Consider the following 24528-nt stretch of genomic DNA (forward strand, 5'->3'; position numbering starts at 1 on the left):
TAACACAAAGATTATTCTAAAAGGATATACAGTAGAAAACATTACATATCTTCGTTCTTTGTATAAATATTATGCATGTTATAATAATTTCACTACTTTTCTCAACACTTTTATAGGTATACATTCATACATGTACTTATCGAATAAGTACGATAGATATTAAATAAAGCTACACGAATATCAATCAGTGACTAAAATCAGTACAAATCTGTACTTGGTTGAACATAATAACAAATATCTAAGATCCTATTACAATAAACTATAAAAACTATAAACATAAATGACATGAAATTGTTATCTGCATATTGCACATAAGTTTGATATTAGTCCATATATTGCGGAATGCTAACATGTCAGTAAAAAAAAAATTAATAATGTTTGACAGCCTTATATGTGTGAAATGTAGTGGTAATAAAAGTTCAATTTGCACTCTCACATGCATCAATCCAATCATTATATACATCTAGTGGTTCAGAAAGTAAGTTTATTGTCGTTTGGAAATCTTCTAAACAGACCCTACAAGTGATCCTTGCTGTATTTCTTGGTTTATCCCTGGAAATGGAAAACAAGCAGTAAAATATGAAATATAAATACAACCACTATATTTAAGTATACGTACATCTTAACCTCACACGACTTTTCGTGATTGCAAAACGGACAATTAAATTGGGTATCTAAAGGTTGAATAGCTTTTTTTTTACTCGGAGGCTTTCGTTTACTCTTCCTTCGTCCCATTGTACCTTAACTGTTCGAAATTATGCAAGTTTATATTAGAAAATAGTCATTCAAAATATACCTATTTACTACCTACACCAAGCTTTCGTACTATATACACGCATGTATTTATGTTGTGAACTGTTGCGTACAATCACCGGACGCCGTAAAACGCCGTGAAGTTCGCAAACAGCTTATACGTACGTACACATCCACACATATATGAATTATATACATATACGTATCCACGGAAGCACACGTACCTTTGCAAATATAAATACCGAACTATTTAGTTTGGAATTTCAATTTTTTCTGATAATTATTTCTGATCGTTTTATTCTTACAATCACACACAGTGAACAAAGCTATTAAATGTATGATAGACTAATACGTAAATATATGCAGAGTGTAGAATATTGGTTATGTAAATACATTCAAAACACTCGTGTGACAATGTAACATTCACAAAAAAACATAAGACGTTTTTAAGTTGTGGTTTCAAAAATATTTTAATATTTTTCAGTCAGTGTTTTGTATTTTTAACACTCTAATGCTATGAGTACTTTAAATGTGTATCCTTTGAAAAACATGGAATAATAACATATTGTATATATTATTCCATAATAATCTACAAATAACCTTAACGTTGAAATAGAAATTTGTCTATTCCTTTCCCATCATCACGGGAAGCGGAAATTGTTTACCAGGTACTTAGAGTTGATAAGGAACCCTCAAGAAGTAGCGTGTCAAAAGAACTAACGTTAGATAGTAATTTATTGAAAGTGTAAGTTTATGTTTATGAAATCTTTATTATACAATTTTATATTTATAACATTGATGTGTATTATTATTTGTAGAGAAATTTCTGGAACAGAGGCAAGAAAAGTTCGAGTAGCATTAACATCATTCTTTGATAGCTTAATATTGGTAACTGAAACTATTCAACAATTTGGCCCACCCGCGCTGACTTTTGATTATTATTGAAATAAATATTCTGTGGTCTTTTTCAACTGTTATATTTAATATTTTGTAAAATGGAGCATACTCCTGCTCCATACGCTCCAAGATCTGTCTATGGATATGCTTTATACATAGGTTCGAACATGCTCTTCTTTTTATATCTAATATGGGCATTTATACCAGATCATATTTTACATAGTATAGGGTTAACATATTGGCCCTCAAAATATTGGGCTGTAGGAATTCCTATTTGGGCTTTAACGGCTCTTGCCACTTTTGCATTTATTATTTATCCAGCTATAAATTTGTCTATGACACCAGATATAGACGACATTAGAACTATTATGGACAAACATTCATGTCCAAAAAGGGAAACAGTTCCAGGTGGTATACCACCTGTATTTGACATTCCAATAACAGAAGTGTGCAGAAAATTATATTTGTCAAAAAAGAAATGACAATAAATTGAGTAAAGAAACCAACATAATGAGAAATTTTTGTTCAAACACTATGGTACGATAATTTGAACTAAATTGTATATTTTATAAATAAAATGAGTGTAAAATATTTTATTGTAGTCAATTTTTAAAACTCTATATTGCTACAATGAGTGGATTATGAATTTCATGTGTTGCATAACCCGAATATTATCGAAATTTATCTTATATGACATTGAGAATAGGAAACTGTACCCACATAATCGTTCACAGTGACTTTCATCGACATACAATGAGTAGAATCGTTTTAGGAAATAAAATATACGAAAATGCGAATAGTAGCGGTACACTTAGTAAGGTTAATGATTTCTACTTATCCAAAGACTGTGAGGATAAAATTTTTAATCTAAGGAAATCATTAAAAACTGCAATCAACGCAAAAAGAATATTTTGCAGTTTCGAAGTTTCACCTACAAAAAGTACTGATTTTTATCCGAGGTATGTATGTTTAAACATTTTAGTCATATATATACATAATAATTTTTCGTTAAAAGCTTTTTTGCAGAGATGAATAAATATCGTCCCCTCTTTTATGCATTGACATGCAAAATGAAAGATGCGACAAATAATTATCTATCTTTAGAAGTGCTCGATCAGTTCCCAAATAATACAATCTTATTCCATCTTATTATTTCCAATTTTACGCGCGCCGATGTATTGTTCGTTTTAAAGAAAGCATTAAATGTTGGTGTGACCAATATTTTTGTATTACGGGGAGGTATATAAATGTCTATATATAAAAATGTTTGTAGTTAAAATTTCAAATTATTTTTTTAATTTATTTAAAAAATTTTAGACTCCAAGGTCCTAAATAAGGATTTTCCATATGCTGCAGATCTAGTGCGTTTTATAAGAAACGAATTTGGCGATGTATTTTGTATATGCGTTGCTGGATATCCAGAAATGCATCCAGAATCACCATCCAAAGAATTAGATCTATTATATTTAAAAGAAAAAGTAATTAATTTTCATAATGTTTGATTTCCATATACATACATCCGTGCAACACTATTGTATGTAGATATATATCTAATAATGTTGATATAATTTAAAGGTTAATGCAGGAGCTGATTTTATTATAACTCAAATCATTTTCAACGCCAACGTTTTTATTAAATTTGTAAATGATTGTAAGGCAATTGGAATTAATGTTCCAATTATTCCTGGTATCTTACCAATTCCTAGCTATGCATGTCTGGAAAAGATGATAAAAATTTGCAATGTGAAGGTACCAGAAAATATTTTAAAGACTTTAGAACCTGTGAAGACCGATGACGATAAAGTACACGATTATGGAGTAGAATTAGTTGCAAGCGTCATCAAAGATATCATTTCAAGCGGAACCACTTGCGGTTTTCATTTGTTTACATTAAACAGGTAAATTCCCAAATTTAATAAAATGCCCGAAGCTAAAAATTAATTTGTTTGTAAATTGTAGACCATCATTGTCGTCGGAAATATTGAAAAAACTAGGAGTGTTTTAATGACTACCTAAACATGAAAGAAGTTTGGCGGAAGTGAAAAAAATGTACGACATTTCGGAAGCAATTGTAATTATCACAATTTTTATAAGATTCTTAATAAACGAGATTATAACGAAATTGTATTACGCGCCAAATTAAGGGTAATTGCCAATTGTTAAAATTCCCTATATTTGAGAACAGCTGAACCATCTATAAATATTGAATTATTCTGAATTATTCCCACGAATTGTAGAAAACAGCTGGCAATTTCGGGGAAGATCGACCGTTCCATTTGTAAGAAATGTTTCCGAACAATTTATCATTGGTTTTTGTCATTTCGAGCAATTCGCTAGTAAGAATTTTGGATCAGCTTCCTTTGAACCTCTCACGATTATAACATGGTAGATTTCTAGATACAGATGATCCTTCGAGGATCACTTGCCAGTGTGCGCATGCGTTGTTGGCGTATCTGTGACGAACTAACAGAAGAGTTAGTTGAGTTGGGCGCCAGAGCTCCGCGTGGTCAGTTGGATAGTTGGTTTGACGGTAACAAGAAAGAGAAAGGATCCGTAAGCCAGGATATAAAGAACAATGGCACTCTACCGTTTCAGTACCAAACGCTGTTTGGAAGTCCAGGTACGTGTTAAACGAACCCACCGAAAATTGATTGGTCATAGAACGCAATGCGATGTTTGAATGTTTCTCGAAACAGTACACGTTGTTCCGGTGCGAAATTCGAACTGCGAGCAGATGTTTGACACATATCATTAATACTCATGATATCACACCGCGATTTTCCCATTTCGATCAGTCGGTGAATGTGGAATTTCGCACACTGCGAAGAGTCAAGACGCCGCGAGTTCTAGATACATAGTAAGCATTTTATCGACCGATGGCCTAGTAACTTATCCAATCAGACCTGTGAGGTGCAAATTCAAAAAATCACTGTAATCGCCGTACATGAATATTGAATGTTAATTACGAAAACGATAGATAGACCAAGATTCCTCGATCAGTAAGGTAAAAGGTTACTTCGTTTGCGAACGAAGATTCTTTTGACGTTTCGAATGTGGGTGCTAAACAGCATTTTTACGGAGCTGAAATAATGCACATATTTCGGGGGTAAAAACTGCAGGATTGATCTGTTCGATCCAGCAGTGACGTAAAAGTGTCACAAGAATAGATCTACAAGCATACAACTACCGTATTCTTAAACAATTCACTAGAAATCGAATCGCGTGGCATAAATTCACCTGATCGATAGAACCGGAACTTTAATTTATCTAGGTCCGATAGTCGTTACGTAAGAAAATTGTATAGAACATATAATCGCCATTATCTACTCCAAATTAAAAAATATTGAAAATAATCAGTTAATAATTATAATTCATAATTAGATTCGGAGATAGAACGAAGGAAAAATATAGATTCCACAAGTGTTTTTTCTTTTGTAGAATTCTATCATTTTCTGTTAGAAGATCTTCAAGTGACAGTGTCCGGTGCAGGTGTAATGTATAATTCACAGCAAATGCGCGTGCTCGACATTTCGCTGACGCATTGAAGAGCACAGGACAGAGTTGACAGCGTCCTTTTTTTCGCGTAACCGCATCTTTTTTGTGAATCAAAAAGCTCGCAAGTTGTTTGGCTTCGTTCTTGCACACTAAAAATAAAAAAAATGTCGGTTCGAACGAAGCTTCGTCGGTGTTGCTATTACGGCGGATTTTCGTAACAGAGGTATCGTCGGGTTTACGTGACCAGTCCCTAACCAAAACGGTCTCGTGTCGAATTGTATGGCCACGGTATAGATGCGAGGGAACACACGCGCGCACACATGCACACATTTGTAGGTCGCAGGAAAACACCGTGCGTGAAATACTTGAGAGCACGTCTCCTTCGACGGCACAGATGCTCATTGAAGAGAGTGCACCGCATTACAATTTCGTAAGGGATGACAATTTTAGAACGAATTCGAGGTCAAAAACTGTTCCGCCCTCTTGATCCACATTGGTCGTGACCTGTGCTTAGCAGACACCTGCTTACCGATCGTGTAGATCTAACACCGTAATCGGACCTATTCCTCACTGCTTGTGTACAATGAAGGCAGTTTCTATTATCCTTTGGAGAACAAACCTCAACATATTAACGACATCAAAATAATACATGTAATATGAAATATTAAACAAATTTCAAATTAAACATGATTACGAGCTGAAGGAAGTTTATTATACGCACCAATTCATGAAAAAGATTTAACACAAACTGTTTTCTATTTATAGACGATATGCTCAATAAGGATTTAATTAATTTAGCCCTGAATTAAAATCAATCTATTATCATTAGAAAAATGTAGTTATACTTTTTATTTTAACAAAGGTTTAACAATTACATTGTTACTCCAAGATAAAACTATTTGTATGATATTTTAGTTGATCTATCAAGTGAATTGCAATATACACTTCGTAGTATAAAAATATACCGTCATTAATATTTAATCGGCTTTAATTTTACCTTTAGAATTGCTGAATAATGGCATGTCAAGTACAAAGTCTAAACATACGTTCGGTGAAATTTTTGGCAAATTCGATGATTTCTAGCCAAAGTGATACAGCTGATTACCTAATATCGTGGATGACCTTCAGATCGCGTAACACGTTTGTAAAGACAGCTATTCTTTTTTTAATTCTTTTTTTATAGAACGGGCTACGAATTGTTAACGTTCACTGCTCCCGATTGATGCAGTCAATGTGTTCGATCAAAGCCAAAATTTCATACGGTCCATCGATCGTTTATCGATCGGCCGAGTCTATTAATATTCTCGCTATAAATAATAAGGGAAATGAAAGAGAATTCTGTGCCCGATACTCGGTCAACACAGTTATAATAAGCGTACGACATAACCCGTTCAATTGTGGTTATTCACGATTCAATTAGTTCGAAATGTTATTTTCAATCGGTTCGTCGTTTGCAAATTAATTATGAAGACAAATTAGACTTATCTTACTGTTAACATATTTTCGGAGGAACGAAATGTATTGTAATTTTTTTTGGTACATGAATATAATTGTAAAATGTTTATATAACATGTGAAATTACATATAAAATCGACTCTATACAATTCTGCATTGTACATTTAAATTTCTTTTTACAAACTGTGTAAAATTGATTAAAATTAGTTTTTCGGAATTAATACAACAAATTTGTTTTACAAAAATCATTTAAATTCCATTCATAAAATATGTTGGTAGTTTTCCAACGATATTTCTATCGATTAACAGTTTGAATCATTTTTCAAGGCAACTATGTACGTATGTGGAGAGAACTTGCAGTCTTTTGCATATGATTATGATACCGCGGTCTCCCGCGGCTTTTCAAGTTCACGGTAACCTTTAGTCCCCAATCGTTTGCAAGATGGTTGCATTTCAGCGTTAATAAAGGTTGGATTGTGTGTGACACCCTCAGTGATCATTTTAGCGCCATTTGACGATTATATGGCGCGAAATCAATTAGATAATTGTAGGTGACGGGTGTATTCCATCTGGTAATGCCCTTCACAAGCTAGTTGGTTATGCAATCAGTGATAACAAGAGCTATCAGACATGGTATTATACGATGTTACCAACAATTAATTAAGAAGACGATTAGAGTCTCGTGATTCCATAGAGATCGTCGTTATGCAATGGTAAAAAATGTTAAGCTTCTTTGAAGAAGCCATATATATATAATTATATGTATAAATATATATGGATAAAGGAATCTTTGAGGAAGCTTAACATTTTTTACCATTGCATAACGGCGATCTTGATGGAATCGCGAGACTCTGCGTCCTCTTAATTTAATCATATATATATATCGGAAACTACAAGAGACCGCCATATGCTTTCAAGGGAAAAAGTTGTTCAGAATGGTGACCTTGACAAGACATTTCAATTTCATCAAAATCCGAGAGGGGGAGTAACGTTTCGACAAGTTTACCTCATTTTTTTAGTGAGAGAGTTTATTCAGTTAATTTATCCGTCGAACTCTATCTTGAATTAATTAAAAAATCAATTAAGAACTTGAAGATATAATTGGCCCGAAAAGAATTTCATGATGATCGGAATCTACTTAATATCTCGATGGAGATTCCAATAAAGTCGATTCCAATCAGCTCCGAACGCATTCGAAAGTCCAGGAGACTGAAATTCCGAAGTGAATGTGCCAGAAGATCAACAGTCGCGGGGGATGCAGTGGAAAGACAAGTAATACTTTCTCGTAGCCAACCGTAAATTGCGATCGCGCAAGTCTAAGTTTGCTGATAAATAAAGATCACAGTTGCTCATTGTCTTCGAAACGCAGATAGCTGTAAAAGTATCTGTTCGAAATCGATAAATTTTCAAGTAGGATATAAGAAATAATTAAATTTTGAGTTACTAAATTCTACAAATAAACGAAACTAATGATACGTATTTTTCATATTGCAAACAATTATTTGGCAGAGCAATTTGAAATGCAAGTAGCCTGACCTCGAACAGGCATTCTCCAACTGCAACGCTATTTCATCGGTGAACTTTGGGTGCACGCGTCAATGGTCCCGCATTGTCTGAGTGCACTAGGTTAATCGTATTACTTATTACCGCATTATCAGCACTATAATTTCATTTCGTATTGATCTATCGACAGGAGTTCCTTATTGTTAGTTTATCTTTGATCGTTTAGACGCGTGTCGAAGTTTTCAAAGCAATTAATTAATTATTAATACAATGAAGTAAAAGAGTTAATCGTCGAATTAAGAAGAAAATGAATAGTTTCTCAAAAATGATATAAAATGCATAGGACGTGTTAACTCGTCATCAATTAAAAGGTTAAAAAAGTAATTCTTGTTAATATTGTTACATAATCTGTATATTGGTTCAGTCTTGCCTTCATCAGTTATGCAATGAATATTAAATAAGATTTGTATTTCAATTGAGGCTAGATAACTTCTCGAAACAATGAACTCAAACTAGAAATTAAATTGCTCTATTAAAGTTACGGAAGTTTAGGTTCATTAATACGTAGTCACAAGTATACAATTTTCTGTTAAATTTCTTTTAACATTCATTGAAATAAATTATTATTACTCATAACTTAACTCACATTCATGTAAAAGAGGACACATACGAACGTTGAACAACTTTCCAAGTGAAATCGTGACTGTTACAATCCGCTGACCGATTCAGTTTTTTTCCGGAGATAACGATGGCGTAACACCAAGTCAATTTTCCGCTTACATATTTTATAAATGTAAACTAAAGACAATTTATAAAAACCACATAAAAATTATCAAGTTAACATTTTCTGCTTTGGTCTTCCCGTCATTACCATTTTATTATCATTTTTCTGTAAACTTGCAAATTACGTTTGAATACATGAAAGTTTAAGTATGCTATTTTATTTCGTTCACTAAAAGAATCAACTTCATTGTTCACCAAATGATGGATACAAACTCTTGACTGTATTTTTCACAATATGTACATAGTTACAATAGATTCAAGGAAGAAAACGATGACTTCTTCAAGACGCAATTGATGATATGACTAAGAGACATAATAGTATGAGTCATAATTTTAAACAGCATCGAGTGTGATTCTTAATGGATGTCTGGATAGTAAACTAGAAAGATTTTCTACTTCTCAAACAGTGGCGGACCAAGGCAAGTGGGGGCCCTAAGCGGTCAAAATTTCGCCCCCTCCCCCAACAAAAAGTTTCGAGAAAACTCTCATTAAGTTATAAACAAAAAAGAAAAGTAATCAGAAATTCCATACCATAAGACATTAAATAAATTTATTAAAAAACAAACATACATTTTACACATTTTTTATTTTATATGAATTTCCGTCTTGCTGTGTTCTTGCAAATTCATGCAAGAATTTACATCCTCTTTTTTAACTTTTTCATATTCTACTCTGAAATTATTTATAAAATTTTTTAATGACTTCAGTAGGGTAGATTTCAATAGTTCGCACTCCGCTGATTGCAGTGATTCTTTGTAAAATAGTAATCCAAATCACTATCATTAGAACGGCCTCCACTATGGTAACTTTTTCTTCTTCTTTTGAATTACAAATTTCAGTTAAAGCCTCTTTTATATGGATGAAACCAAGTTTTATAGCTAATACAGCATCTGCTCTTGCTGACAATATGTATTTATTATTTATATTAGATTTTTTCGATTATTTTATGGAGGGTTTTTTGAACCTTTTCGGTCATTTCCAAAATCTTTAAGTTCAGATATTTTAAGAGCTTGGGGCCCCTTGGTATCCGGGTCCCCCCGCAACCGCTTAGTCCGCGTACCGTTAGATCCGCCTCTGTTCTCAAAACATCAAAATTAAGCATAAGCTGAATAAGATTGAATGTAGAAAGAAATATGAATTTTTCAGAATGTGAAAAATGATCAAATTCATAAAATACATAAGAAAAATGGTATAAGATAGAAATATTTATTAAACCCCGAAGTAATAAATTAAGACCGGCCAGCCAATGTAATTTTTAACGAGATAATTTTGTGAGTCGCTATCTCAGCAGTAAAGTAAGACAATTAAAAACGAAACAATAGAATAATGAAACTCGTTAAATATGTTTATCAGTGATATGTTTATTTCTTAAGACAGCAGATGTGATTAGAAAGCAAGGACGAAATCAGGTGATCGCTATCACACCGTGCCGCACAGAGAACAAGAAGCTCGCGTGTCGAATGACGTCAAATATCGTGAACACGTAGGACGTAGGATGATATCTCTCATTTACTATAATAGCGACGTTATTCTCTACCGCTTTTGAATTACTGGTATTAAAGGAATAGTTCCTGAATTATTACAAGATTTTTATCCTGATTCAATGCTTGATCAATTTCCATTTCAATATTTTTTACGAATTATAATGGGTCAAAACATTAAATCCCGTTTTCCTTATATATTTAAGATTCTATTTGCCGCTTCATTTAATGGAACATTAGCGAACTGATTATTCAGTTAAGTCGTTAACAACTTCTGCCATAACCAAAGTACTAAAGATTCATGGACTGATAGTAATGATGAATTACTTTTAATAGGAACTTTCAACATGACCAATCTTTTAGAGCAAGTCACGGTTACAACAATATCAATGCTCCATAAAACTGTAATTTTCTTTTAATTAAAGGATATAGGGAAAAATTTTTTATTTAAATGTTGTATTGTCCAAATGTTGTATGGGGCACCTTATAAAATTGTAAAGTTTAAAAGTAATCGACTTTTCGGTGTACTAAAGAAATAATTCCTAAACAAAAAAATTGAACACTTAAGAAAACGATTCCTATGAAAAATGAGGCCTTTAAACATTTTAAAGTCGTACTGACCCGTATTTAATTTTCTTTCTTGTAAAAATATTAATACAGAATCTGTGGCTGATAACTCTTGATGATAATATTTATTGGGGCGGATATTGAGCTGCATCTGTCACGACAGATTAATCTTTGCCGGTACACTCGAATAGATCGTATAAATCAACAGAGTGTTTGCTTTTGATTAAAACGTGATCGACAAGCATCGTCTTACCTTCACGATTTATCATTACCAATCGTTTTATTTGTTGTGAGCAAATTCATGAAAAATTGCTATATCCGGGGAATTTTTGTGTTGCCAGGTAACGGGATAGTATTAGTACTACATATATCTGAATTCATCAGATAGTATATCTGAAATTAAGCCGAGAATAAATTGGTTGTACGATAAAATTTTAGGCACTGCGTAAACTGGTTCCAATTTTAGCGTTCCAAACTTTTCGTGTGTTAACTTGCACTAAATCCTACAAATCCTCAAAAAATACTACAGTCAATTTTTGTTGCTTATTAATTTACACTAAACAAATCAAATAGTGTATTTTACAATGATTGAAAATATAAAGATGTTTCCATAGGAATTGATTCAATAGATTTTTTTATTCAAATGTAATGTTAATAAAAATCACAGAAAATCGAAATAAACCAGCCATTTTTAATCCTCGGTTCAAAGTTAATCCGAATATTTATGTTTATGTCATTAATTGTTAAAATTTAATTATATAAATGTATAAATTGTATTTCATGATCAGAATTACCTATCATCAAAATGAAAGAATAATTTCAATTTCAAGTAAATTACAATTCTACATTTGCATGGACACAAAAAATGCATACATATGGGACTATCTGCGTCATTACGATAGTCTGACGTTACGACAAGTTTTACGTAGACAAGTTCGCCATTGCAAGTAGTACTTATCACGCGCTTCCGTGCCACTGTAATCATGACTTCTGTATTTTTACATGCATGTTCGGTATGGAAGGTTCGATCACGTATTTGATTAGATTTCTAACTGCAGCAACTTGAAAACAATCAAATCGTTCCAACATTTACAGTTCATGTAAATGTTTTCAATATTTTTAATTGACTGTAAAATTAAAAGTGAACATTCTTAACACTAAGCTAAGTAAAACAATTCTAAAATAGTAAATTCTTTATTATTTTCATTTTTTTTTAATCGTCGCGCGGGTCGATGGTAAAAGTAATTTAAATTTGTTCAAAGAGATCTCAACTTTGTTTAAAATGTTAACGAATACAATTGAAAACTTTTGATCAACAGTGATTAATTTATTTAAGATTTTTAATTGATCGAATTATACAATATAATCAACAATCAGTATCACTTTTCCATATGTCGGTATTTCATATCGACGGTAAGTTCAGTGATTAATTGATGAAGACATGCAAGCTGATTATTACTACGTAATACATTTACAACTTACAATTAGACGATACTACGGGATTACGATTTTACGCAAGCGAGATCGCGTGGCGAACTTTGTTCGTAATAGACTAATTGCTGATAGTAAAACGTAAAAACATTGCCGTAAAGATTAATCCGACCACCCTCCACTGTTTTTATATTATATCTGTTGTTTCATAATTCATGTTAGACCGTAGTACCAATCTTAATACCATACTTAAAAAAGTTACAAAAATTTTTACTCAAACTGCCTTACAATTAACCCTCATCCGTCGCTCGTATCAATTGGACACAGTTTTCCCGAAATAAGTCATACTGTTCTGTTATTTGTAGGTAAAGTCCGAAACTTCGTGACTTTTATTTCTTTAATGCAAAACACATAACCGAGAAACCTAAAATGTAATGTTCACTCATCAATTTCAATAAAAAAATATCGAAAAATAACTGTTTCCCTCATTATTTTATCGATTTTTTGTCACTGTGTCAAGTTGACACCGAGGAACAGATTCAGTTCGTGAAATGAGGGACGGATGAGGGTTAAAGGACCACTAAATTATAATCGAAATAAAATTTTGATCATTCTTTTCTTCTTGTATTATGATAAATAGTAAGATACACCTAGGAATGAAATTAATGTCTAATTTTCTCCCATAAGAAAATAAAATTAAATGAGTATGTGCAGTGAGTGTGTCATCCCTTAAATACTAATTACATTCTACGAGTTAGATTCAAGAATGGTAAAGTGACTTGGAGCGTAATATAAAAATAACAAGCAATCTGTTCAATTAGTATTCGGTTACATCATTGCAGCTACAACTTGATATCCTTCTTGCATTACGATCTGAGTATATTGTTACTGAAACGTACATTTCGAACGATACATTCCTGGTGTGAATATATCGTCCATAATACGCGACGTGTAAACCATACTTTCACGCTATTTGAATATCGAAACGCGTTAAACGACACTGCGGGTATCGAACTCATTTGTCATTCGTAGCAAATATGTACATATAATTATTTGATAGTATGTAGCAACTTATAGCAATAAAATATGTTTACGTAGTAATAAAATAATTTACCATATGAGCAGCAGTAATTTATTATTGATTACATTATTAATTTCATAACTGTGGCAAATAATTGAACATTACACATTTTGCCTCATAATTAAGGATTTAATTGACACAAAAATTTCACTTATGCAAAGAGCTTCGAGTGTCTCATTCGAATATTTGTTGCATTTTATAATCCATACTTACAGTATTTACAATTTCTAAATTGTGAATTTCAAAATTATTGGCAATCACTGCCATTGTTTCTTGTACGAGATCTGCGCTTCCAACAACTCTTCTATGTTATCCACTGCGACATTGACAGAAACTACAATGAATATGGACAACAGAACTCAGGAATGCATTCTTGCTAATAATGGAAGTCACATTGAACACGATATGTAGTCTTATATTAAATGTTAAATATATTTCTATATTTCTGTTCTTGTATGACCTTGAAGACTATACTATACTACCTGGTTGAACTCATCTTAATGCCAGCTTTCATTTGATGTAAAAAATTAAGGTCACCTTTGTTTCTAGAAAAATGTTAAAAATAGAAACAATTGAGATACGCTATCATATCGCCAGTAAATTATACTACAACTTACTCCTCTTCGGTTTTTTTCCAGTATTTATTGTTTACGGAAAAAACGCTGGTGCAAATTATCGTGAGTACCCTGTACATGTAACTAGGAAATTTTCAGCGGTATTTCGTTTTAAATGTAATCACATGTTACAACATTGATCGTGTTGCAAAGGACACATTCTTGTTTTCAATTACTTTGTCACATATGCATTATGCAGTGCGTATGTATAGCCTACATTATACAACACGCAAAACTATTTATTTTTAGTTCACTTACTCGTTACTTTGGCCAATCTCCAAACATAACGTTATAGGTGAATACACTAATATTCTTGTTGTATGTGTGCGTTTTACCGATACATGTATGCACAGTACAGTGCTTATACTATGAAGCTAATGTGGCATGAAGTATTCATGGTTACGTGAGAAGCTTCTAATAATTAAAAAAATGATCTGTCTTGATGTAATTTAAACGAATAAGTAATTATTTTCATTCTTTAAATGAAAATTGATTAAATGTAGCAGTATATTACTATATTTTTAAAATTACTTGTTCTATATGATTTAGTATATGTCGTCTATGTGTTGAGTTTAATGATCATACCCTGATAAATGGAAATTTTAGTGAGAAGGTCAAGGTCATAGCAGTATGTATATTCAGAAACATATCATACAGGAAAGAGACTCCCTTTCCTAATTTAGCTTAGCTGTATAGTGCCACACTTACGTAAAGGGGGACTTACGTAAAAATCTTTTACTGTCTCCTGAGAATGAAATAAATTTTCAATCTCGAAACGAAACACCTAATTTTGTGTTTTCTATGTTTGACCTTGAACAACCTTGAGTAATATTACATAATAAGTCACAGTTCTTGAAATGTTTCATGTATCAAAAATAGAATAATGAACGGATGAGTGAATCTATTTTTACAATCTCAAACATGTTAATTTAATCGGTCATGTAAACCCACCTTGATCTTGACTAAAACTGTCAGCCATTTTCCTTTTTTCTATTTTTCTCCTACACGGAACACAATTGAAAGAGATGAATTACTTTAATAACGAACTCTTTTATATTTTTGTCTTCATTTACGTAACAAGTGTTCCTAACTTATCACTCGAAAGTTACCGCGAGTATCTTAATGGTTAACCCAGATTAATAATTATATAAATCAAATAAAACTACTAAGAGTATTTTATAATCGGTCTGCTGAAATAAGTATACAATCTTGGTGACCGAGATCGGCACCACGAATTTTAAGAGGCCAAGTCTGTTCAAAATGGCCTCCCGTTACCGGCGCATTGATCAATCAAGGTCCGACAATAGATACGAAAATCCACAGGACTAGCCCGGCCATTGTCCCATTTACCTTCCAACCGAGATCTCGCCTCGACCCAGTTCTTCATCCACGTTGTAAAACGTGTCCGTGTTTCTATGTTTGCTCCCAGCTTCGCGTATTGCTCGCTATCTGCAGATTCTCGTGCACTACTTCAGATTCAAAGAAGTGCCTTCTCGCGAGAAAAAATTCAACGGGTGGAAAAATCCGTGGAATCGAAACGACCGGAAGCAATCGAGATCATTTCGAAATCTGAAATATCACCGTACCAGCAACATTGCACTTGCAAATACCGCTTCAGAAAGAAACGGCTCGCGTTAGATGTAACTCGTGGTTTTTTTTCTGTCACCGTTGACTCTGAATTATTAACATAATCCCGGTGTCATTTGCCCAAGGTTCGTGCTTTGATAATGAACTCTAACGCGGGACCTCGTGACCTCGAGGCGAAGCTGATTCGCTAGAAGTCCCCGCTTTGCTAAGAAAACCGCGGGAATGGTCATCGAAGGCATCGTTGACGTTCCTGGTATTTGACCGTTCACGTGTTTTCCCTTTTCCATTTGAAACCGTCGATGTTGCGTAATTCTTGTGATCTGTGTGCAACGTAATCGCAGAAACAATTTTGTGACTTACGTAAAGCGACGTCACGAATTTGCAGTAAGTGAACGGTTTGTACAATGTGAAATGTACCATCGACCACGTAGAACCGCCGAAGCTCGTGCAAATTCACATTTTTACAGACTCTAAAAATAAGAAATGTTTAAATCGTCACTGATAGTTCGTACGTTGCAAATGCTATAAAAAGGAATAAAATACTATTAAAATGTTTGTTTTATGTTATTTTTAATATATTTATGAAATATGAATATGTATGTAACCATACGTACAAACACTATATTAGTAATATTAATTATATTAATCTAGTAAATCGCATAAAACTAAACTGTATGATATTTTAACAGAAGCTCCTAGTGTCAACATTATTTATCTCCACACGTATTTGTAAAAAACATATTGATTTGTATAATAAATTTGTATAATCGATTTGTATAATGTTATATAATACATATAACAGTGTGCAAAAAAATTGATTAGATGCGAATGTTCTCTGACATAATTCACCGTTTCTCGAATATCCATTATACAGTTCTGTACATAGTAATTATATGTAGAACTCACTTACGTATTCGGTTGTAAATGTGAAACTCTCAGCCCCCAGCTGTCGGTGTACATTATTCTGAACAATCTATTCAGCTGAAAAAATAGTAAGAAAGATTTTCAAATAAATGTTATTATATATACAGAAAAATTCTTAAAATAGCATTGTATGAAAATTAATGTAAATTTCAGAATGAGAATTTGTATATGTTCCAATGAAAATTTATTGTTAGACTTGTAACATGCCGAATATACCTGTTACTAGCCAACGTCAATTTTAACATTCACGAAGTGATCAGATGTTCGGCACAGTTGATCCTTCACGCGTGAGCAGTATCAGACAAATATATCATGATGAGCCCGCTCGTCATTTTTACGTAATCCAGAAGTCATGCGTGATTATTCGGAATATCCCTCGCAGCTGTTTATTTGGATCTCATTTGTGATAATAAGACTGCGTTTATTGTAATAAAGTAATTGAAGTCCTAATTAAGTATGGATTGAAATATTAATTACGTTACGAAAAACACGTTAAACAATTTATAAAAATCAAACCCTGGTTACTGCGCATAAAAATATTTATCATAAAGCTCTCCCTTTAAAGTTCTACGTATTTCAATAATTAATTAGAATATTGGATTAATTAATATTAATTAATTGGATTAGAATAATGCATTGGAATCGTTTCACCGTATTACTACTTCTGAAATGGTGATTTCAGTTCAACCGTGAAATGAAAATCGAAGAATCCAAGCAACCTGCTATAAAACTAAATGCAAAACTGGCAACGATAATGAAGTACTTCCGCCGCCCGCGGTATCAGTATTTGAGTCGATGTTATCTAAATGCAAGGAAACGATAAACTGAATTTTTAGCGGATGTTGTACACGGTCATATTCCGCTAAGTAATCCCTGCTACCCACGGAAAATTTCAATCAATTTGATCGATGACATGATTAAATTATTATCAGCTAGATTAAATTGTCGACTAACCGTTCCATTCTTTTCTTATATTTACAGAAAATAACTTCCACAATTTTCTTGAGATCGTTAACCGACGCTTCGACTGATCTCCGAAAGGTCCTTGCCGACAAGATCCCGAAGGAACAAGAGCGTGTCAAGAATTTCCGTAAGCAGCATGGAGCCACCAAAGTCGGCGAGGTCACCGTGGACATGGTATGCAGCTATTGATTACGTAATCCCAAACACACGAAGCGATCGTAGGATCGCGTGATAACGAATAAAAATGATCGTTCGAGAACTTGTATAGCAATTGACAAAGGCGCCTTGATGTACATATTAACATTACACACCACGTGGAGAACACTTTTTTCTACGGTGACATAGTCTACAACCGATTATTTTTTGCCGTACTGATAACGAATAACCGAAATAGAAGCGAGCTTATCATATTATTGCGGAACTGTTAAATAACTTCCTCTTTTTTTAAATTCTATATTCGAAATGGATCTCATGATCGATACTGACGACAATATTCGAAAAATTTTAAACCGATAGAAACAAGTGACTTAATGAATTTGTTTGAGATTTATGAAGTAAAATTGTCGGACAGTGAATTAAAACACTGATATACATATGTGTTAGAGGTCATTGTTCTTGATCTAACAACGATACACTGCTTTCTCGAACTACAAAATGTTACACTAAAATCATTTAATAATTATAATCATTTAAAAAACATTTAAGGTAACCATTTATTAAAGTAAGATTTAAATCCACCTTGCAACCTTGAATGCAAAATTTAATTACACAATAATAATATAATTATAATATTTCAGATGTACGGTGGCATGCGAGGAATTAAAGGTCTGGTCTGGGAACCGTCGGTGTTGGATCCCGAGGAAGGTATCCGATTCCGTGGCAAGTCGATTCCCGAGTGTCAGAAACTTCTGCCGAAGGCTAGCGGTGGCGAGGAGCCACTTCCAGAAGGTCTTTTCTGGCTTCTGATCACCGGTGACGTTCCCACCGACGCCCAGGCGAAAGCACTTTCGAAAGAATGGGCCACGAGAAGCGCCTTGCCCGACCATGTGGTCAAAGCTTTGAACAGTTTCCCCAAGTCGCTTCACCCGATGTCCCAGTTCTCTGCTGCGATAACGCTCTTGAACAGCGAGAGTGAATTCGTCAAGGCCTACACCAAAGGTGTACACAAGTCTAAGTACTGGGAGACCGTCTACGAAGATTCGATGAATCTGATCGCCAAACTACCAGTCGTAGCTGCTACGATATACAGAAATATTTACAAAGGCGGCAAGGGCTTGGGATCCGTGGACGCTGGCAAGGATTGGTCGTGGAACTTTGCGAACATGCTCGGCTACGACAACAAGGAGTTCATCGAGCTGATGCGCTTGTACTTGACCATCCACTCTGACCACGAGGGTGGAAACGTATCCGCACACACGACTCACTTGGTGGGTTCGGCACTGTCCGATCCCTACCTGTCGTTCGCGGCTGGTATGAACGGTTTGGCCGGACCTCTTCATGGTCTCGCGAATCAAGAAGTATTGGTATGGCTGGAGAAACTGCGCTCTCAAGTTGGAGACTCCCCCAGCGACGAGAAGCTTAAAGACTTCATCTGGAACACTCTGAAGAGCGGACAAGTCGTTCCCGGATATGGTCATGCTGTGCTCAGAAAGACTGACCCTAGATACACCTGCCAGAGAGAATTTGCCTTGAAACATTTGCCGGACGACAAGCTATTCAAGGTATAATCGTTGTTCTCCAAATTTTTCATATCTTGTTCTTGAATGTTTTAAAGATCTTTTAATAATCGATACAATAATTCTACTTCTAGTTGGTGAGTCAAGTATACAAGATAGTTCCACCAGTTCTCTTGGAGACTGGCAAGGTCAAGAACCCGTGGCCGAATGTAGATGCCCACTCCGGTGTCCTGTTGCAATACTATGGAATGAAGGAAATGAATTACTACACCGTACTGTTTGGAGTGTCCCGTGCTCTCGGTGTCCTAGCGTCTCTTGTTTGGGACCGTGCTCTTGGTCTGCCAATCGAAAGGCCCAAATCTCTTAGCACTGATCTCCTCATGAAAGCCGTCAAAGCTTAAGCGTCATCTTTATTTATAAAAAGGAAAGGAAACGGTATCAGAATCATTGAAAACTTTAAGTTCGTGTCACACCATCATCATAACTTCCAGGAGCAAGGAACTGACTGCTTTGTATCATGTTACGAATGTTGTCGATACACAGAAAAGTGTAAGTCTCGAACTCATTTCGAATTCATTTTGATATGACTTCAACGAAGTCGTCTTAATTGCCGAGTATTATTAAAATGATATGAGGCCAGGTATTAGAAACAATAATTAATCATCTAACGTAATGATGTATTGTTCAAACGTAGACATTCTAAAATTGAACTTCGTCGTGTATTTATATTGTAAAAACTAAGACCGATATTGTTGCTTTCTAATAATAATGGAAATAAATGCGGTGCAGTTTTTACATTATAAAAAGCATATATATATATACATATATATATAAAATATAGATTGGTCGAGTATACAATAGTTTCAACTGCCAAATCGATTACGAGAACGTAAATACCACGCGTTAAAATAGTAGACACGGTTCATTGTAAATATATTTGTCGCTTTACGTAACTTAAGTAGTAACGATTTTAGAAGTAAAAACACGATACAGATCATTGTAACAATAATTAGAAGGGACATACAAAAATAGCCGGTACAAAAGTTAGCTGTGTGCATAGTTAACATTTTGCAGACACTGTCTGTAGTTTAACAGACATTGCCGACAGGATATCAAAATTTCCTAGGACATAATTCAATTGCAATAAGCATCTTTATTTTTATCACTGTAGCGAGGAAGCATCATGTAGGAAATTTTTTGTTTTGCAAAAAAGATTGCAAAGAACTACTCTTAGTGAAATACAATATGAAATGAAATATACATAGGGCTAAAGGAATATTCTAAACGGCGTTGCAGTGTTGATGCACCAGTTATTAGATAAACATTTTTTTCAATACTTTTAATATAAATGACTCAACCGCATCGACTCATTACAGTTTACGTAAATTAAAGATACTACGGCCAGTGGTAGAACCACTGCTAAGAGAATGAGTGAGTGTGTGCGATACTTTATTTATAACGAACGTGAAAATAAATAGATCTTTGAAAATAATATTTGCTCTTTTCCTCTGCCCAAAAACTCGATACATTTCTTCCCCCAAGACAAGTAATTTCTTTAATGGTTATTTAATATTTCAGACCAGAACTAGATATAATCAAATATATTTATTGTAATTTAAAAAATCTTATTACAAAAGAATTAAAAAAACTTCACGATTCCATAATGCAAAATAAATAATGGAAAATGTACATAATTTTTATTACAATTGTATGCGATTACATATTTATTTAATAGTAGATTATTAATAAAATATTCAGCATTAAAAGAAATTAAGAAATAGAAAACTATATGCTAAAAGTGTAATGCAGAATTCGGTACCTATCTACTTCCCACAAAAGAAAGTTTAATCAATTTATTTTACATTAACTTCAGTCCTTATGTCAATTAACAACCTTGTCTTGCAATTATTTGATTTATATTATTGTATAAATTGATTAACAATGATCAATACGATTCAACACAAACATTTGAATTAATTTTCACGTTACTGTACCCTTACTGACCCATTCGTAATGTTTAAATCTGCACAAGTAGTACATCCAACTGGTATGAATTGTGAACTCTCATCAAAATAAAACAACCTGTAAATTCGTCCTGCATATTTCACAAGTATTTATGTAACGAAAACCGTTAACGAGAATATATATATATATATAATAGTATTGTGTACAATTTGCAGTATTATATCATATATACGACAATTAATGCATCGTTTCTCAATATGAGAAAACCACTGTTTATACTTTTACGAAACTTTAAATGTATGATCTCACTCAGGCTTTAGACGGCATTTATCTTTCATACGATGATCTTAATCATTTCTACAACGATTTCTTTTGCATATGCTATTAGTAATATTTTAAGTTTCAATAGATATTAAATACTGAAGTATTTCTGGCTATATGAAATTCAGTTGTTCTAAGTTATGAAGTAAATAAAATAAATGAGACAGCTGTTAATTGGATATTTATGGATCAAAGAATCAAAATGATTCATTTATATTTACAATGAGACGATCAGCTTTTTTTCTACCAGAAAATATTCTTTTCATGTGCAAAGAATATTTTTCTAATAGATAATTATCATTCTCCTACATAACTCAGAGTCAATGTTCCCAACAAACAACCGTCCCATTGTTGAATCCATGTATCACAGAGCAGTAAATATGCTGCTTTCAATCATCTAGTTAAATTGGTTGAATAAATCTAGCCACAGTCTCGCAAGACTGTGTTGCAGTATCAAGCACTGAGAAATATTTAAACTCGCACAGAAACTTGAAAAATATGTGATTCAATTGGTGCTAGATCGGATTTTACTTTTTACAATTGTTTACTACTAATGCGGAGTATAAAAACTATGTACATAGGTATTGTTTTGAAAATCGTACAGGCCAAACAATTTCTATCCGCATATCAACCAAATAGAATGAACTATCTATTCTTTTGTTATTACAAACACAGGTGGACGGGATCAAGATTAAATTCCATATTTTCGACACGAGCATACAGACTTCTTGATCGAATCTTCTTGTCGAGACATAAATAACATTCCATATTTCCCAAACTGCAATTTCAATATAGCATTTTATATTTATAAAACAATGTATTGATTATTGTTAACTTTGGCAGTCCCGCTATAGAATATTCACAATGTGCATCTCTGTATGCAAGGAGAAAAGAAAATTCACTATACATATCTTTTATAATTCAACAATACCCACTATAAAAGACTTTTGGAATTCTAAATTTTTTCAATTTCTTTTACATATTTTTTTATGGAGAGAATAGTTAAAACGTTACTTTAATCTTATGTTATAGATGTAGTCATTTGTTATTATATTTCGTATCACATTAATAGATGAGACAAAGTTTACCCGTCCACCATTTGATACGTTATGTGCCTGTAGCAATAACTGTGATCAGCATATACAGTTATACTTCAAGTTATGCATGAAGCTAATGTACCATTTGAAAAATGATCATGCATTCTTGATTCATTTGTACAATTCGCAGAGTGGCACAGTAACTTACAATGAACATATACTTTACAGTTTAGATATCTTATTACATTTAAAATGAATTCTCATAATGTACGTCATGTCTTCTTTAAACGTCCAACTATCCATTCCAAACCTTGGTAAAGCCTGAAAAAATGGTAAACTATTAGATTCCTAATTTATAAATTAATATAGTTATACAACTTAATGTTCTATCCTTACCCTTCTCCAGTAAGTGCACAACAACTTTGTATATGCCACTGGTGTTTCTTAATCGATGTTAAATCCAATTGTCTAGAGATTTCTGCAGCTGTCATGCTACCTTTTAAATCTTGCTTATTAGCATAGACTAATACATTGGCTTTACTTAATTCCTCATGATTCAGCATTGAGTATAATTCTTCTCTTATTACACCTAATCTTTCTCTATCTGTACTATCTATAACCATTATTATAAACTCAGTGTTAGTGTAGTAAGTAGACCATGCTGCTCGTAAACTCTGTTGTCCACCCAAATCCCACATTATAAAGTGAATATTTTTCCAAACTACTTCTTCTACATTTGATCCGATAGTCGGCGATGTATGAACAACTTCGTTCATTAGGAACTGGTACAATATAGTTGTCTTACCAGCATTATCCAAACCTACCATAACTATCTTATGCTCTGAAAAACAAAATAACACGATCTTTATTATTTAGAAGTATATCAAAAAATTATATATAAAATAAACTGTAATAAATTTTCCTTGAGAATTAATTGACAACAGATGCAAACTTATTTTACATTAGAAAAATGAAAAGGAAAAGAAAGAACACACACTGCTATTAAAGAGAAATCAGACAAGCATATGTTACCATACGCATACATAAAGTGGGACAAATGTAACTGTCATGAAATGTAATACATGATAACTTATAAAAGTGAATTTTGCTATTCATTATGAATTATCTAATTATTTTAGATTAACTGTAGAGAGCAAATTTATAGATGATTATTTCAGCATTTCAATTTCACCTGTTATATAAACATTGCAACGAATGGAATGGAACTTTCACTTCATTATATACTTTCTGCAACATATGATCCTCATTCGAAATACAATCATCAATTCTACATAATTCAAATGTAATGCAAGCAATCTTTTTATTAATTTTATCGAACTTAAAAACTTATATTTCGAAAAATATTTCAACATTCATCCAATCCTTCCACATATTTTGTGGAGACAAAGAATGATGAACTTTACTTTTCATTTGTATATGTATTTATACCAAACAGATTGTCATTATTCGTTGTTATTAAAATTGATTCACAATGACAATATTCATACGACGCGACGCTCAAAGAAATGAAATAAATAATCATGAATGGTATTAGTACATATATGGGAATATACCTTCATTGCCAAAGAGACTCCACAATTTCGCGAAGAGTAGTCCCATATTGCTTGAGTCACCATATAACTTGGACAACAATATTTCTTTAATCGTATCACTGTACAGACTTAGTCTTGATTAAAAGTATGTTTTTGGTTTCAGAAATAGGACATCTCATTGTCATAGGGTTATGTTCTTCTTTCCATGAAAATCTTTTCCAACATGTTTTATAAAAACCAGTGTCGTCGCCGTTGCTTCACAACGTAAAATGCACACAGAAAAACCGTTACAAACTGTTGAAAATCACTAAATAGAATGCTAAAGTGAAAGAAACATACGAGGACCTTCCCTAATCTAATCAAGCAAATCGCGACATGTTGCGTTTCCAATTAAATCATCCATATGGGAAAACGATCCAATCATCGTCCAGCGATAACTGAA

General features: G+C 33.3%; 5 protein-coding genes across 9 annotated transcripts; 3 read left to right on the top strand and 2 right to left on the bottom strand.

The window, feature by feature from the left end:
- Positions 1-409: 409 nt before the first annotated feature.
- On the bottom strand, positions 410-1155 carry LOC143207971 (transcription elongation factor 1 homolog). Of its 2 annotated transcripts, none has more exons than XM_076421946.1 (3): positions 978-1155; positions 620-745; positions 410-552 (listed from the first exon to the last, which is right to left on the bottom strand). In XM_076421946.1, exons 2-3 carry the CDS (start codon positions 733-735, stop codon positions 420-422), a joined length of 249 nt encoding a protein of 82 aa, XP_076278061.1. In that variant the 5' UTR covers positions 736-745; positions 978-1155; the 3' UTR covers positions 410-419. The 2 variants fall into 2 exon arrangements, with proteins under 2 accessions (XP_076278061.1, XP_076278060.1); XM_076421945.1 differs by lacking the exon at positions 978-1155 and adding an exon at positions 812-945.
- Positions 546-1713, top strand: Pig-p (phosphatidylinositol glycan anchor biosynthesis class P). Its single transcript, XM_076421944.1, has 4 exons — positions 546-914; positions 1238-1286; positions 1370-1498; positions 1572-1713. Exons 2-4 carry the CDS (start codon positions 1270-1272, stop codon positions 1696-1698), a joined length of 273 nt encoding a protein of 90 aa, XP_076278059.1. The 5' UTR covers positions 546-914; positions 1238-1269; the 3' UTR covers positions 1699-1713.
- A 35-nt stretch (positions 1714-1748) lies between these two features.
- LOC143207967 (methylenetetrahydrofolate reductase (NADPH)) lies at positions 1749-4270 on the top strand. 4 transcript variants are annotated; one of them, XR_013008792.1, is made up of 7 exons: positions 2046-2187; positions 2385-2609; positions 2666-2889; positions 2968-3128; positions 3226-3548; positions 3610-3721; positions 4040-4270. XR_013008792.1 is itself a non-coding variant. In XM_076421940.1 (6 exons), exons 2-6 carry the CDS (start codon positions 2404-2406, stop codon positions 3653-3655), a joined length of 960 nt encoding a protein of 319 aa, XP_076278055.1. In that variant the 5' UTR covers positions 2046-2187; positions 2385-2403; the 3' UTR covers positions 3656-4270. The 4 variants fall into 4 exon arrangements, 2 of the variants coding, with proteins under 2 accessions (XP_076278055.1, XP_076278056.1); XM_076421940.1 differs by having other exon boundaries at positions 3610-4270; XM_076421941.1 differs by lacking the exon at positions 2046-2187 and having other exon boundaries at positions 2471-2609; positions 2677-2889; positions 3610-4270.
- Kdn (citrate synthase) lies at positions 4130-20702 on the top strand. The gene is made up of 4 exons (XM_076421939.1): positions 4130-4270; positions 17553-17708; positions 18332-19255; positions 19345-20702. Exons 1-4 carry the CDS (start codon positions 4226-4228, stop codon positions 19609-19611), a joined length of 1392 nt encoding a protein of 463 aa, XP_076278054.1. The 5' UTR covers positions 4130-4225; the 3' UTR covers positions 19612-20702.
- Arl5 (ADP-ribosylation factor-like 5) lies at positions 20344-24488 on the bottom strand. The gene is made up of 3 exons (XM_076421943.1): positions 24108-24488; positions 22930-23374; positions 20344-22854 (listed from the first exon to the last, which is right to left on the bottom strand). Exons 1-3 carry the CDS (start codon positions 24151-24153, stop codon positions 22806-22808), a joined length of 540 nt encoding a protein of 179 aa, XP_076278058.1. The 5' UTR covers positions 24154-24488; the 3' UTR covers positions 20344-22805.
- Between the last annotated feature and the right edge of the window lie 40 nt (positions 24489-24528).

This window comes from Lasioglossum baleicum, chromosome 4 (assembly GCF_051020765.1).
Source record: "Lasioglossum baleicum chromosome 4, iyLasBale1, whole genome shotgun sequence".
Taxonomy (NCBI): domain Eukaryota; kingdom Metazoa; phylum Arthropoda; class Insecta; order Hymenoptera; family Halictidae; genus Lasioglossum; species Lasioglossum baleicum.